Here is an 11,634-nt window from a genome sequence, read left to right as displayed (position 1 = left end):
TCCCTTTTTTCAACATACTTTACTATGACTTTTTAAAAACGTTTTTCGACATACTATACATTTCTTACGATATACTATACTATAACTTTTAACTAATTTCCACAAACTATACTATGACATCTTTTGACATACTATACTATGAATTTTTCTTTTACTTTTTTCCGCATACTATATAACTTTTTTTTTAATGATTTTTTCTGACATGCTATACTACAACTTTTTAAAAACCTTTTTTCGAGATACTATACTATTTATAAAAAAAAAAATGTAAAGGCCTCTTCACTGACATGAAGCAAGCATATACTGCATCCCTCTGTAAAGTGCATATTTACATTTTTATTTGTTCATCATTCTAGGCAAAACAATTGCTTTGAGTAAACAGAGTTAAGAAAGTGTTAACTACCAGAAAAGTAAGAGCATACATCAACCATTTGATGTTATAAATAACCATTGTATTTTTACATTTTGTACATACAAGTTCTCCTGCTAAATCTACAGTGTTTCAACAGTGCACTGGGAGGCATAAACATGTCACTTACAATCAACTCAAGATAAATGACCTCTAAAAAAAACATGTTCATACAATTGTGTATGAAAGTGCCGTATTTTTCAACAATTGGCTTCATAAAGATAACATTAACATTTTAACAAGTGTCTTTGATGTAACACATACACTTTTTGAAGAGTTAATTCCCACATAAAAATAGATTATGCATGATTTTTATCTTTTAAGCGCCAGTTTAGACAAAAATAAATGTTCATAAACAGTTCATAAAATCTAACAGGGAGTTGTTTACAGTCACTATTATGCTGTGTTTGGAAATTCTTTCTTTTCATCTTAATTCTGGCTTCTCATTATTGAATGAACTCACTGGAATATGTTCGCTGTATCTTAGATATGTATCTTACCTGTTATTGTTATTACACTGTATGTTTTCTGCTTTATCCCTCTACAAGTGTCAAGATACCCCATCTACTGTGTCACTCCTTAAAGGGAGACCTCCAAGAGGCTGCAGATCTTTCCATTGTTAAACAAAAATATCTGCATTTTTGATCACATGTGGTGGTTTTCCAAATTGAAATGGTTAATTTTGTTTGTGAAATGAATACAATCTGTTCAAAGACCCCTTAATAACTTTTCTTTAGAAGACAATCACTTCAACAGCTTAACATCATTTCTACATGTTTGTTCAGGTGTGGCAAAAAGGTGGCTTGTGATTTTTCATTATGTTTTCAGTCTTTATATCTTCTTCCTAAGTACATGTCTGTCAGGTTGGCGGTGGGCCGTTAGTGTAGCGCAACATGGGGTAGAAGGACCGGGCGAAGTTGTTGGCCCCAGTACAGCCGGGTTCGCTCTCTGACTGGGGAATCAGACAGGGGAGGAGCAGGAGAAACAGTAGGAGGAGGTGGAGGGGGAAGGCAGCTCGAAGGACCCGGTAAAAGAAGGAACGAGGCGGGGGCGAGCCTCTCTTCTCTCTGCATGACGCACAAGAGACAAGGACAAAGTTTATTACAGGAATAAAGGAAATACACACACTGAGTGATAAAGACATATTGTAACAAAATCAGTTTTGAGTGTCTGCAGTTTTTTGTAAGCAATCAAGTTTAAATACACCATTAAATACAGTAGTACTGTATTAATAAATGGCAATATACTGAAGTCTTTCTGCACACCTTTGAGTAGAAGAACCTTTCATTGGATCTGCCGATGCGCTTTGGCCTTCGACGTCTGATGCAGTTTCACAATCCTGAATAAAAGACATAATTATTTCACCATCCCTAATTTCCCGCAGGATCTTAAAGTATAATAAAAAAGTCTTAAACATAGTTTTCTTGACCTCCGATTCCTTTACTTGTGACACAACACACATAAAAAAAGACGATAACATTAAGGACTGATATAAAGTAGCCTACAGTAATTCTATTCAAAAGAGTTCAACTGTGTGTGTTTGTGTTACAGGGAACAAGATTGTGTTTGTTGCTCTCGAGTATTAGTGATATTACTCTTTCTAATAAACCTTGCATTGGGTTTTCATTTATTCCCTTGTGTTTTGTTCCCACCACATTTTGTTGCATTAGCTATCTCTGTCTTACAATAAATGTTTGGAAAATGTTAGTTTAAGTGTGTCGCTGATATAACTTTAGCACTCGGAAGTGGCGATAAGGTCTTAAAATCATGGAAATGGTCTTCAAAAAAGGTCTGAAGAGGTATTTGATTGCAGGATCCCTGCATATACCCTGTGGTAACAATCTTTGTTTTTAAATATAAGAAGTTCATGAAAATTCTTTCAGGAATTGCTGTTTGACATGACAAAGAAAAGTGTATTTGTTAAACTCTCACCAGACGCTGTTGAAGAGAGCTGAGGTCCTGGTCCACTTGCGTCAGCAGACACTTCAGTTTGCCGCTCGTCACATGGAGCTTCTCCTTGGCCTCGTCGGCCTCCTCAGCCTCGTCCTCAGGCTGCAGCTGAGACCACAGAGCCTGAAGGGAGGCCTGCTGAGTCTGCCTGCCCTGCAGCTCCTCCTGCAGCTCCTTCAAACCACAAACGCAAGAGATGGTGACGGGGCAGCCTAGCAGGACAGTGAATATTTGACAAAAACATGATCATCCGCTTACTGTGAGCGTGCTGAGATGTTGTTGCAGGGCTCGAACAGGTGTGGCTGGTTCACTGATGTCCACTGCATAGCGTCTGCTCTCTGCGTGGGCCAGCCACAGCAGCAGGGAGTGGAGGCTTTCATGGAACTCCTGTGTGGAGAACAATAAAAAAAGTGGTATTTAGAAGCAATTGGGTCTTTTACTTGATGCAATACTGTGCAAAAACGTATTGCTTAGAGATTTCACACAACCTACTTCTTTTTTCATTACAAGGTTTTGGATAATCTACAGGATTTTACACAAATACTCTTCGTAGATTAATTTTTTGTGACATTGGGGATGAACACTCAAATAGCAATAAGTATAACACAAAACGCACTTCTACATGATGCAAGTTTGGGATGCGGAGTGGGAACGACAGAGACCATTCTCCCCATTACAAGTCAGTGTACCAACAAATCATTTTGAAGCTGTTATTTTTATATAGAAAGTTGCATCATTTTGCTTTAAGTAAACTACAGTGTAGAAATGCTCAGTTACAAGTAACTAAGTATATGTACAATGGTATTAGCATCCACAAATACTTGAAGTACTCAAAGTAAAAGTACTCATGCAGATTTTTGCTAATCTTTGCTAAAATGAGCCCCAACTTTGAAGCTCTTTATTCTGTAAGCGATTATAAGAGTCCAAAGAATGCAAACTAACGCACTACGTTACCTTGAAACGCTGAGAAATATGTTGGACATATGTTGGACATATGGACAGCTACATACGTAGTGGAAGCGTTTATTTTAGAATGGGCAAATGAAAAATGTCTACAAGCTGTGTGAATGGCATTCAAATAAGAAAGAAGTCTGATCAACTTAATAGAACAATCCACCTTAAGTAACACTTCAAATTAAAAAACATACGGAACAACAGTAATGGCATAGTAAGAGCAAACAGTCATTCCTATTTCAAGACACCACGAGGCTGAAATAGTCTATTATGAATACTTTCTTCTCACCTGGCAGCGCATCAGCGTTCTCCTCAGACTGGTGTCCCACTGCTGGAGGCCTGTACACGCTCGGCCCCAGTCTTGGTTCATGCCAGCCAGTCTATCCTGTAGTTCTGCTGCTTCCTGAGCTTGCAGGTTGACAGACAGCATGATGGACTTGTAGCGAGTAAACGCCCTCTGCGTCTCCTGCAAGAGAATATCCATGAATATAAACACAAAAGCAGGAATACTTAGCATCAGATCTGTTGTATTTGGTCTTAAATGTCACCTTTAGTTCTGTGGCTCTGGCTGCCATGTCCTCAATACTGGCTGCTGGTTCGGACTGCTGGAGGCGCTCTAGCTCCGGGGTCACCTTTTCCAACCAGGAAGTGATGTCGTCGAGGTCAGATGTGAGATGACGGGCCTCCTGTGGGCTCCTGGACTGAGCCTGGATCAGCTCCCAGCGTTCAATCACACCTGAGAGAGCAAAAACATTCACTGATGTTGAAGTTTGTGCTGTTTTATGTCATTTTATTGAGCTGAGTTGAGCTGTACAATCCAATACAGTGAATATCAAGTCATAAGTCGCAGCGTCTCCCACCTGACTGTTTGTCTGAGGCAGTCAGTCTCCTCAGGCCGAGGTCTTCCGGCTGCTCCTCATCATCCAGGATCAACGAGACTCTTTTAATGTCATCAATGCTGCCGCTGCACTCAGACATGAGACGCAACTGCAGACACAAGAAAGACGCTGTTAGTAGAGCTCACACTGTAAGAAGCATCTACTCATGCCCAGTTAACTGGTACAGGTTTACTTGTGTCCAGTAGTGCGGCATCTTTGAAACGTACGTAGCCCTGCTTCAGAGGGGTGCTGGTGAGGGTGGGAGGAGCCTCAATGTGGCCCTCTGAGTCCAGCTGTGTTTCTGTGTCTCCCTGTGATCGCCATCTTGGAGACTCGTGTACAGCCATGGACCTGCTTGAAACTGAAACACAAATAAAAAAAAAGTTATTTACACCAGCATTAATATGAAACACCCTCATCTTTGACAAATCTAATAGTATTTCCTACTAAAAACTTCTAATTTGGGTATACTGTATTTCTCAAATGTGCTGACCTATAACAACACCGGTTATTAAAAAAACAATGGAGGCTCCCGAGGAAGTTTGCGTAGATGTCGCAATGACATTACTTTTATCTGAACTTCATTGAGAGAAGAGCAACAGTACTGAAGAAGTTTCTTCATTGAAAAGATGCTTTTCCCTGACTGGCTTTGGTAAGAGTTTGATTGACAGATGGCTCATCCAATATTTTTTTGAAAGTCACTGCCCTTTTCCAATTATGGCATCTCAGACGGTTCTGTATAACAAACCATCTGGTGGGTCAGATTAACATAAGATACCTTATTTTAAATTACTGTTAGAAATGACGGTGAAGAAACAGGCCATTTTAAGGCACAGTGTAAAACTCAGTGAAAGAGGCTGATCAAAGGGCTATTGAAGGGTTTTTATAGATGTGTCTAGAAATTATTGGATGAGTAAAGTAGATGAACAAAACAAATGGTAAAACAAAGTGAGGAAGGTCTCAAGGAAAATAAAAAAGTTATGGGATTACGTGATGAGGAAAGTGCAGAAAGAAAAAGGGGGGAAGATAAAAGACAGGATGTTGGGGGACAAAAGGATGAAAGGGACTAAAATTAACACAACAAAACAGATTGGACTGGTAAAAAAAAGAAAAGGAAGGTTGGTGGGGAAAGACATGTAAAGAAAGCAAATTCTGTGTACGGGAAAAAATAAATGAAAGAGATCTATCCTCGCAAAGGCTAAACAAAAGTCATGGTCACCCGAAAATGAAAAATATTCAATGACATAATTCATGCAGCTAGTGACAAGCTTGACCAAAGTTAGACCAGTGTTGTTAGTACAGAGCCAATACAATTCCTATTGAGCAAGAAAACACAAGACTCAAACTAATAAAATAAAATGTCTGTTAGTGTTTGTTTGTTTTTTTATAATTTAGACCAAAGTGCATCTTAAATGAAGAACACCAGCTTGAAAAAAGGTGTCAGAGAAAGAAAAAGGTACAAAGTGTTTGTGTACGCACTGAAAGATTTTCCAAACCACAGTTACAGGAAGCAAAGTGTCAGAGCAGCAACAACATCACGACATGCAAATAGACGCAAAGTGATACATGAGCTGCTCGAAGATATTTGTTGGAAACCCATTTCACCATGAAGAGTCAAGGAGTGGACTTATTGAGCAGAAGTTGAAGACGTTCTTTTTTTTATCCTACCCAGTGAGGAGGCTCGTAGGGCCTCCAGGGCTTCGACAAATTCCTCCTGGCTCTCAGTCAACTCCACCTCTGAGAGGAGAGAGGGGTCAGAGTAGAGACGTCTATGATTATGTGTGTGTGTGTGGAATGAATGTTACATTTTGTCTTTTTTTACTTTTCTTTTTTTTAAAGGGGTAGTTTGGATTTTTTTGAAGTGGGGTTGTATGAGGTACCAAAGTAGATGGTGGTCGGCATGCCCCCAATTCAAAGAAATACCAGCACAGGAGCAAAGCGCTGTACTATTGTGGACGCGGGTAGCCACCTAAAAGACTGCCATAATCTAAAACTCCTGTCTGCTTCTCCAAACTCTGGGCGTGTGGACCGCCATCTGCTGTACACTAACTATGAATAAGTACCTCATAAAACCCCATTTGAAAAAAACATCTTAGAAATCCAATTAAACCAGATGTTTATCATATAATTTTTCAGCAAAACTGAAGTAATCGTCCTCCACCACAGGAGCTTTTTCAGTAATCCAGGATGATTTTTAGGGACTCAAAAGCTTTCCTTGGAGAAACTAAATCTAAATTTAAAGCCATGGTTCCTGGGTGTCAAACAGTCCCTGGCTTTCAGGTGTTTCTAGTCTCCTTTCATTGTCTCTTTTGCAACACCCATTCAAACACCAGTCACATAAGGGATAGTGCCCTATGACCTTGTGACATTTAAAACCCTTACAGCAATAAAAACTAGGAAACCTTAAACTGGGTGAACCGTTAATCAATATGTTTTTCCTGTAAATCTACCTGATAGCGCACTGAAGTAAGTTCTGTCATCCTCATGATCTTCCTCCTCCTCGTCATCCTCATGGGACGATGACCCTCCCACGTCTCCGGTGTGGTCCCACTCCAACGGCAGGGAGTCCACGCTCACCGGTGTCTCCCGCCCCGAGCGCTCCAGCGGAGAGGCCAGCAGGCGGGTGGGTGTCGCCGGGAGGCTTCCTTGGCTCCGCCCAAGCCACGGTCGGCCAATCAGCTCCAAGCTCGACTCCAAGGAAAAGGTAGTATCAGAGAGCACCGGTTCTTCTCTGATCAACTACGGTGAAGAAATAGAAGGTAATCAGCTCGTCTCTTACGGACCAGACCTTTTTGGTTTGTGCCCCTTAAATTCAAAATTGAACTGAGCATCTCAGGGGTTAATTTCACCATGTTTAAAACATATAAGCTGCGATTTACAACATGGGATCATTTGTTCTCTAGTATATTTGGAGACGTTCCACCATGAAGAGTCCCGAGCCCTCTAGGACTCAAAAATGCAGCCAGAATTTCACCATCATCGTCATTTGCGATGAGCATGTCATACATTTGGATTTCGATGTAAGCCAGCATGAAATTTAGACATGTAAATGTAATATGAAATATGTTGCTATTGCAAATAGAAACAGGTATGAACTGAATCACAAATGTACAAAATAAAAATCAGCAAAAGAGAATAGAAAGAGTGAGATTTACTGAGGGATGAATGAAGTTATGAATGGAAGAATGGATGTAGTTTATGTGTGTGTGCTCCATCCAGCTCACCGGGGGCTGGCTGAGACGCTGGTGGAAGCGGACCAGTCTGCTGAAAACCTCCTGGCAGTAGGAGTGCAGCTCCTCCAGCTCTTCTTCTATCAGCGCTGCATCCTGCAGTGAGCTCTTCTGGATTAGACCCTCTCCAAACACTATCAACCCGTCAATGCGCTCTGTGTTCAGGGTGATCTCCTTCTGGAAGCTCTGCAGGAAAGAGGAATTACTCATAGTTTAAAAATGAAGCCAGTGCCCTAAATATCTTAACATTGCTTTTAATGGCTGTAACATGTAAGCACCAAGAGAACTGGCTGAAATAGTTTCCAACTCTTTCTTTTTTGGTCATAAGAGGTCATTTCTCCTCAGGTATAAAGGCTTAAAGTCAGACAAATTGAAGCTTTTTTCCTGACATTGAGCCGTGTGCGGTCGCTATAAAACAAGTGTCTGTAGGTATTCCAGTGTGTCCTCACATTGAGCTGTTGGATCTTGTGATGGACGTCGCTCTCTGAAAAGTGTTCGACGTTGGTGAGCTGCAGGTCCAGCTCGGTCAGCCACACCAGCATGCTCTCCCTGGTGCCTTCAAATTCCTCCCTCTGGCCGGTGAAATACTGAGAGAAAGGTGTAGAAGTATATGATACATTTTTAACACTACTGTTTGCTACGAATTAAAGCCATAAAATGCCCCCAAAAAAATCACAGAGTGATGACAGGAAATAAGAGGAAAGGGAAAGAACGCTGCGGGTCATGGTCATCGCCTTTCATGCCCTCTGTCCCATGCTGTACCTTCAGTCTGCGGAGGATGGCAGCCACTCTGCGGTGCAGGTTGTCCCAGCGGCGGTTGCCTTCATGGACCATGGCTTTGAGCTGGCTGGCTCGGTCAGTGCGGTTCTCTCTGGCCAGGCGGCGGTACTGGTTATTAACTAGTTCCAGCTGGGTCAGCCGCTCATGAACCTGCCTTTGGAAACCCTAAAAAGAACAGGACAAGATGGGATGAACCACTTATAGAGAAATAGAAAGGGATAATGGCTTTAAATATTATAATAGTCTTGTGAACACATTGAACTTATTTAACCAGCAAATATTTGCTGGTCTTCTACAAAGTTTAGTGACATCTTTGGGTTTTGACTGACAAAAAAAAAAGCAATTTAATAACTTGGTCAACTTGGTAACCATGACAGATTAATTGATAATGAAATGATAGTTTGATTTACTTCACATATGGATCTTTATTTTTTTGCTGTTAAAAGAAAAATGGTAAACGAGTAGTATTTTTCTATTTATCTAACAGACACCAGAAAGAACATTGAGGAAAAAAAGATAAGTAATTTGTGGTCTAGGACCACAATAATTGGTCCTAGAGCAAAAAGCAAAAAGATGAAACACCCACCTAGTCTGTCAAGGCAACAATTCAAAATTAATTAATTAAGTCACATCCAATTTAATACAGAACAATGAGAATATTTCCCTTTGAGAAAACAAAATCAGCATTCTAAAACAGAGCTACTTCAAGTCCGTTCTGTTTGCCGACGTCCCAACTGACCTCGAACTTCTTGAGCTCCTCCTTGGCGTCAGTATAAAGGACGTCTGCAGAGTTGGGATTGGCAGCGGTGCGCTCGGCCATCTTGAGCCAATCCTCAAACCGCGAGTAGTCATCGAGGAACTTGCACCAGAGTCTCCAGGTCTCCTCGATCCTACAAGGACACACCGTACTGGAGTTATTCTATGACGCTGATGAAGGCTTTTCTAACCAATGAGTGGATCTTCCTTTTGAAATTCAAAACTCAAGCTTTATATTATTAATTTGATCAGAAATGAACTAAATGGACTGGGATTGTGTACTGCAAAGTGAGATATTGGATGTAAATGAAGTACTGCCAACAAACCTCGGAATGTGGTTATGAATGAATCGGCTTAAGGGATTTAACAGCGCTGTGTAACAATCATTCACATCGGAAAGTGTGAGGAAACCATACATTATGTACGTGTGTGTGTGTGTGTGTGTATTTTAGTGCCTACCTGAGCCTCCTGTCCAGAGCCATGGCACAGATGGCCCTCCAACGCTGGTCCAGACTGTGGCTGGTTTCCTGCAGGGAGTCACTCTCCGCCTCGGTGCCGCCAGCAGCGTCTTCGTCCCGCAGCAAAACGTCGCACAGACTGAGTACTGACACGACGCCCTGCGTATGCTGCTCAATGTCCCTCTGCAGCTCCTGGACAGGCACATGGACGGACACGAAGTCAGACATGGCATCAGACCATAGCAGTGAAACCATGTGTTACACATCAGTCAACAGACATACAGATGGAGGACAGGAGCTCACTGCATGAGACCACCCGCTCCCAAAATTAAACAAAGAACAGTTGTAAATTATTAATCATAAACAGAGACAAAGAGTAAGTGGGAGTGACAGTGAAGCAGAAAAACAACTGTCACAAGAAATGTTAAATTAATGTGTAACAATACTAACAATACTTTAAAGACAAAGAGACGACACAACAACAAAAATCTAACGAAATAGATAAAAGAATAAAAGAAAGAGAAAATTTCACATAGCGCTAACCTACCACAGACATTTGAGTTTAAAGACAAAACTCCTCACTCAGTTTAAACCACTGGTGGACTGGCTTAGCAACACCAGAGTGTGTGTTTCTGTGTACCTGCTGCTCGGACAGCCTCCTCTGGATCTCCTGGTGGTGACAGACGCTGTAGGTGATGGGTCGGGACAGTTCGGCCTTGATGCGAGAAAGCCACGAGCGGAGATTACTCATGTTCTTATCCAGCTGCTGCACCGCCACCAGAGTCTCCTTCAGCTTCTTCACCCTAAACACACACACACACACACTGCTTTATTAACTTTATCTTCCAATCTTTAAATGAAGTAATCCATATTTAAGTAAGCAATCATGACTGTTGGAAACATCTGTACTAATTTATAGCGTGGACTAACGAACAGCTTACCAAGCGCTTCTCAATCCTTTTGGCTCGTGACCTTTTAAACAGTTGCATATGTGCATGGACCAATATCAAGTTAACTGAAACGTGATTAATTGACTAATTTAAAGGCCCAAAGGCAAATTTGCCAGTAATCCACAAGAACAAATAGGCAAGCAAAGATTAGAGGATATTTTGCGTTGGCAAATAACTTTTCTTTTTACCCTCTTTGGTGGAGTCACACCCAGGACTGATCCTTTTGAACACGTGGGTATTTAAAAGGCAGGAACAACAAAAAAAAGCCTGTAGCTAAATCTGGTCCAAAGCATCTCTTCTCTTTGTATGAAATACATTTTTTTTTTTACATAACCTTGAAAGTATATATAAAAAGGACAAAATGAAAACAACTGATACAAACACAGGAAAAGGGCAAACAGGAAGAAAGACAAAAAGAGAGAAAGAGAACGAAAAGACAGACAAAGAAAGGAGAAAGAAAATGTAGCTCTCTTCTAACCTGCAACATTCTCATCTTATTATGTAGTACAACTTCCAAAATCACCATGGTAACTGACCCCATCATGAAGACACACACACACACACACACACACACACACACACACACACACACACACACACACACACACACACACAGGTGTCATAGCAACGCTTGGGACAGTAAGAGCACTCTTCTGAAGCTTGAGAGCCTGAAGTGTGGCCCATTGGGAGTTTGATCCCCATCTCCTGTCGAGGTCCAGTAGGGAGACTCTTCACCAAAATATCAAGCATTGAAAACCGCTGTGAGTGTCAGCGGCAGGCTGAAGAATTCACGAAAGGGTCCCAACAGATGCCGGACATTTGCACAATGCACAAGTACATACGTTGAGAGTCTGCATAGATCTGTTCTTATGCGATCCAATTTGAGTTTTAGACCGCCGGAGTTAGGATAGTTTTCTTTTTGGATGGTTCTTACTTCTTCAAGCGGCTAGTTACGATTAACATAAAGGTCATGGACGGTTTTGGAAAGGTTATGTTAATGGTTAATCACGATTTGTTTTTCACACAGACACAGTTCTTATAAAACTGCTTGTGCCGAGACAACATTAAACAATCATGCACCGAAATTTGCCATGATTTGCTAAATGAAAAAAAAAAATCCTTCGAACTAATGGACCTAAAAAAACAATATATTTTTGTAACAAAACTCTGTTGTTGGAAATGTCAACTGATTTTAAGCCCTAGTTACAGTTCAGGAATAATGTACATTATATTCAGTGGACGTTTGTGTGCGTAGTTAATGTGCCTTTA

At 41.1% G+C, this 11,634-nt stretch overlaps 1 protein-coding gene across 14 annotated transcripts in view; it reads right to left on the bottom strand.

The window, feature by feature from the left end:
• Positions 1-316: 316 nt before the first annotated feature.
• syne2a (spectrin repeat containing, nuclear envelope 2a) overlaps positions 317-11,634 on the bottom strand; it is an 80,740-nt gene continuing 69,422 nt past the window's right edge. For 12 of the 14 annotated variants that reach the window (XM_079180294.1, XM_079180304.1, XM_079180305.1 and 9 more), the window contains 16 exons: positions 10,056-10,218; positions 9,417-9,607; positions 8,941-9,091; positions 8,184-8,366; positions 7,871-8,008; positions 7,416-7,607; positions 6,642-6,930; positions 5,860-5,928; positions 4,419-4,552; positions 4,174-4,300; positions 3,862-4,049; positions 3,603-3,779; positions 2,618-2,746; positions 2,342-2,533; positions 1,675-1,748; positions 317-1,476 (listed from right to left, as the gene is read on the bottom strand). In XM_079180294.1, coding sequence (XP_079036420.1) covers positions 1,269-1,476; positions 1,675-1,748; positions 2,342-2,533; positions 2,618-2,746; positions 3,603-3,779; positions 3,862-4,049; positions 4,174-4,300; positions 4,419-4,552; positions 5,860-5,928; positions 6,642-6,930; positions 7,416-7,607; positions 7,871-8,008; positions 8,184-8,366; positions 8,941-9,091; positions 9,417-9,607; positions 10,056-10,218 — 2,605 coding nt within the window. In that variant the 3' untranslated portion in view covers positions 317-1,268. Of the gene's footprint in view, positions 1,477-1,674; positions 1,749-2,341; positions 2,534-2,617; positions 2,747-3,602; positions 3,780-3,861; positions 4,050-4,173; positions 4,301-4,384; positions 4,553-5,859; positions 5,929-6,641; positions 6,931-7,415; positions 7,608-7,870; positions 8,009-8,183; positions 8,367-8,940; positions 9,092-9,416; positions 9,608-10,055; positions 10,219-11,634 lie in introns of those variants that run through there. The other 2 variants (XM_079180296.1, XR_013767518.1) reach the window with 2 other exon arrangements.

This window comes from Pholis gunnellus (genome assembly GCF_910591455.1).
Source record: "Pholis gunnellus genome assembly, chromosome: 19".
Classification (NCBI taxonomy): domain Eukaryota; kingdom Metazoa; phylum Chordata; class Actinopteri; order Perciformes; family Pholidae; genus Pholis; species Pholis gunnellus.
The sequence above is the reverse complement of the archived record's forward strand: the minus strand, read 5'-3'. Positions and strand labels throughout refer to the sequence as shown.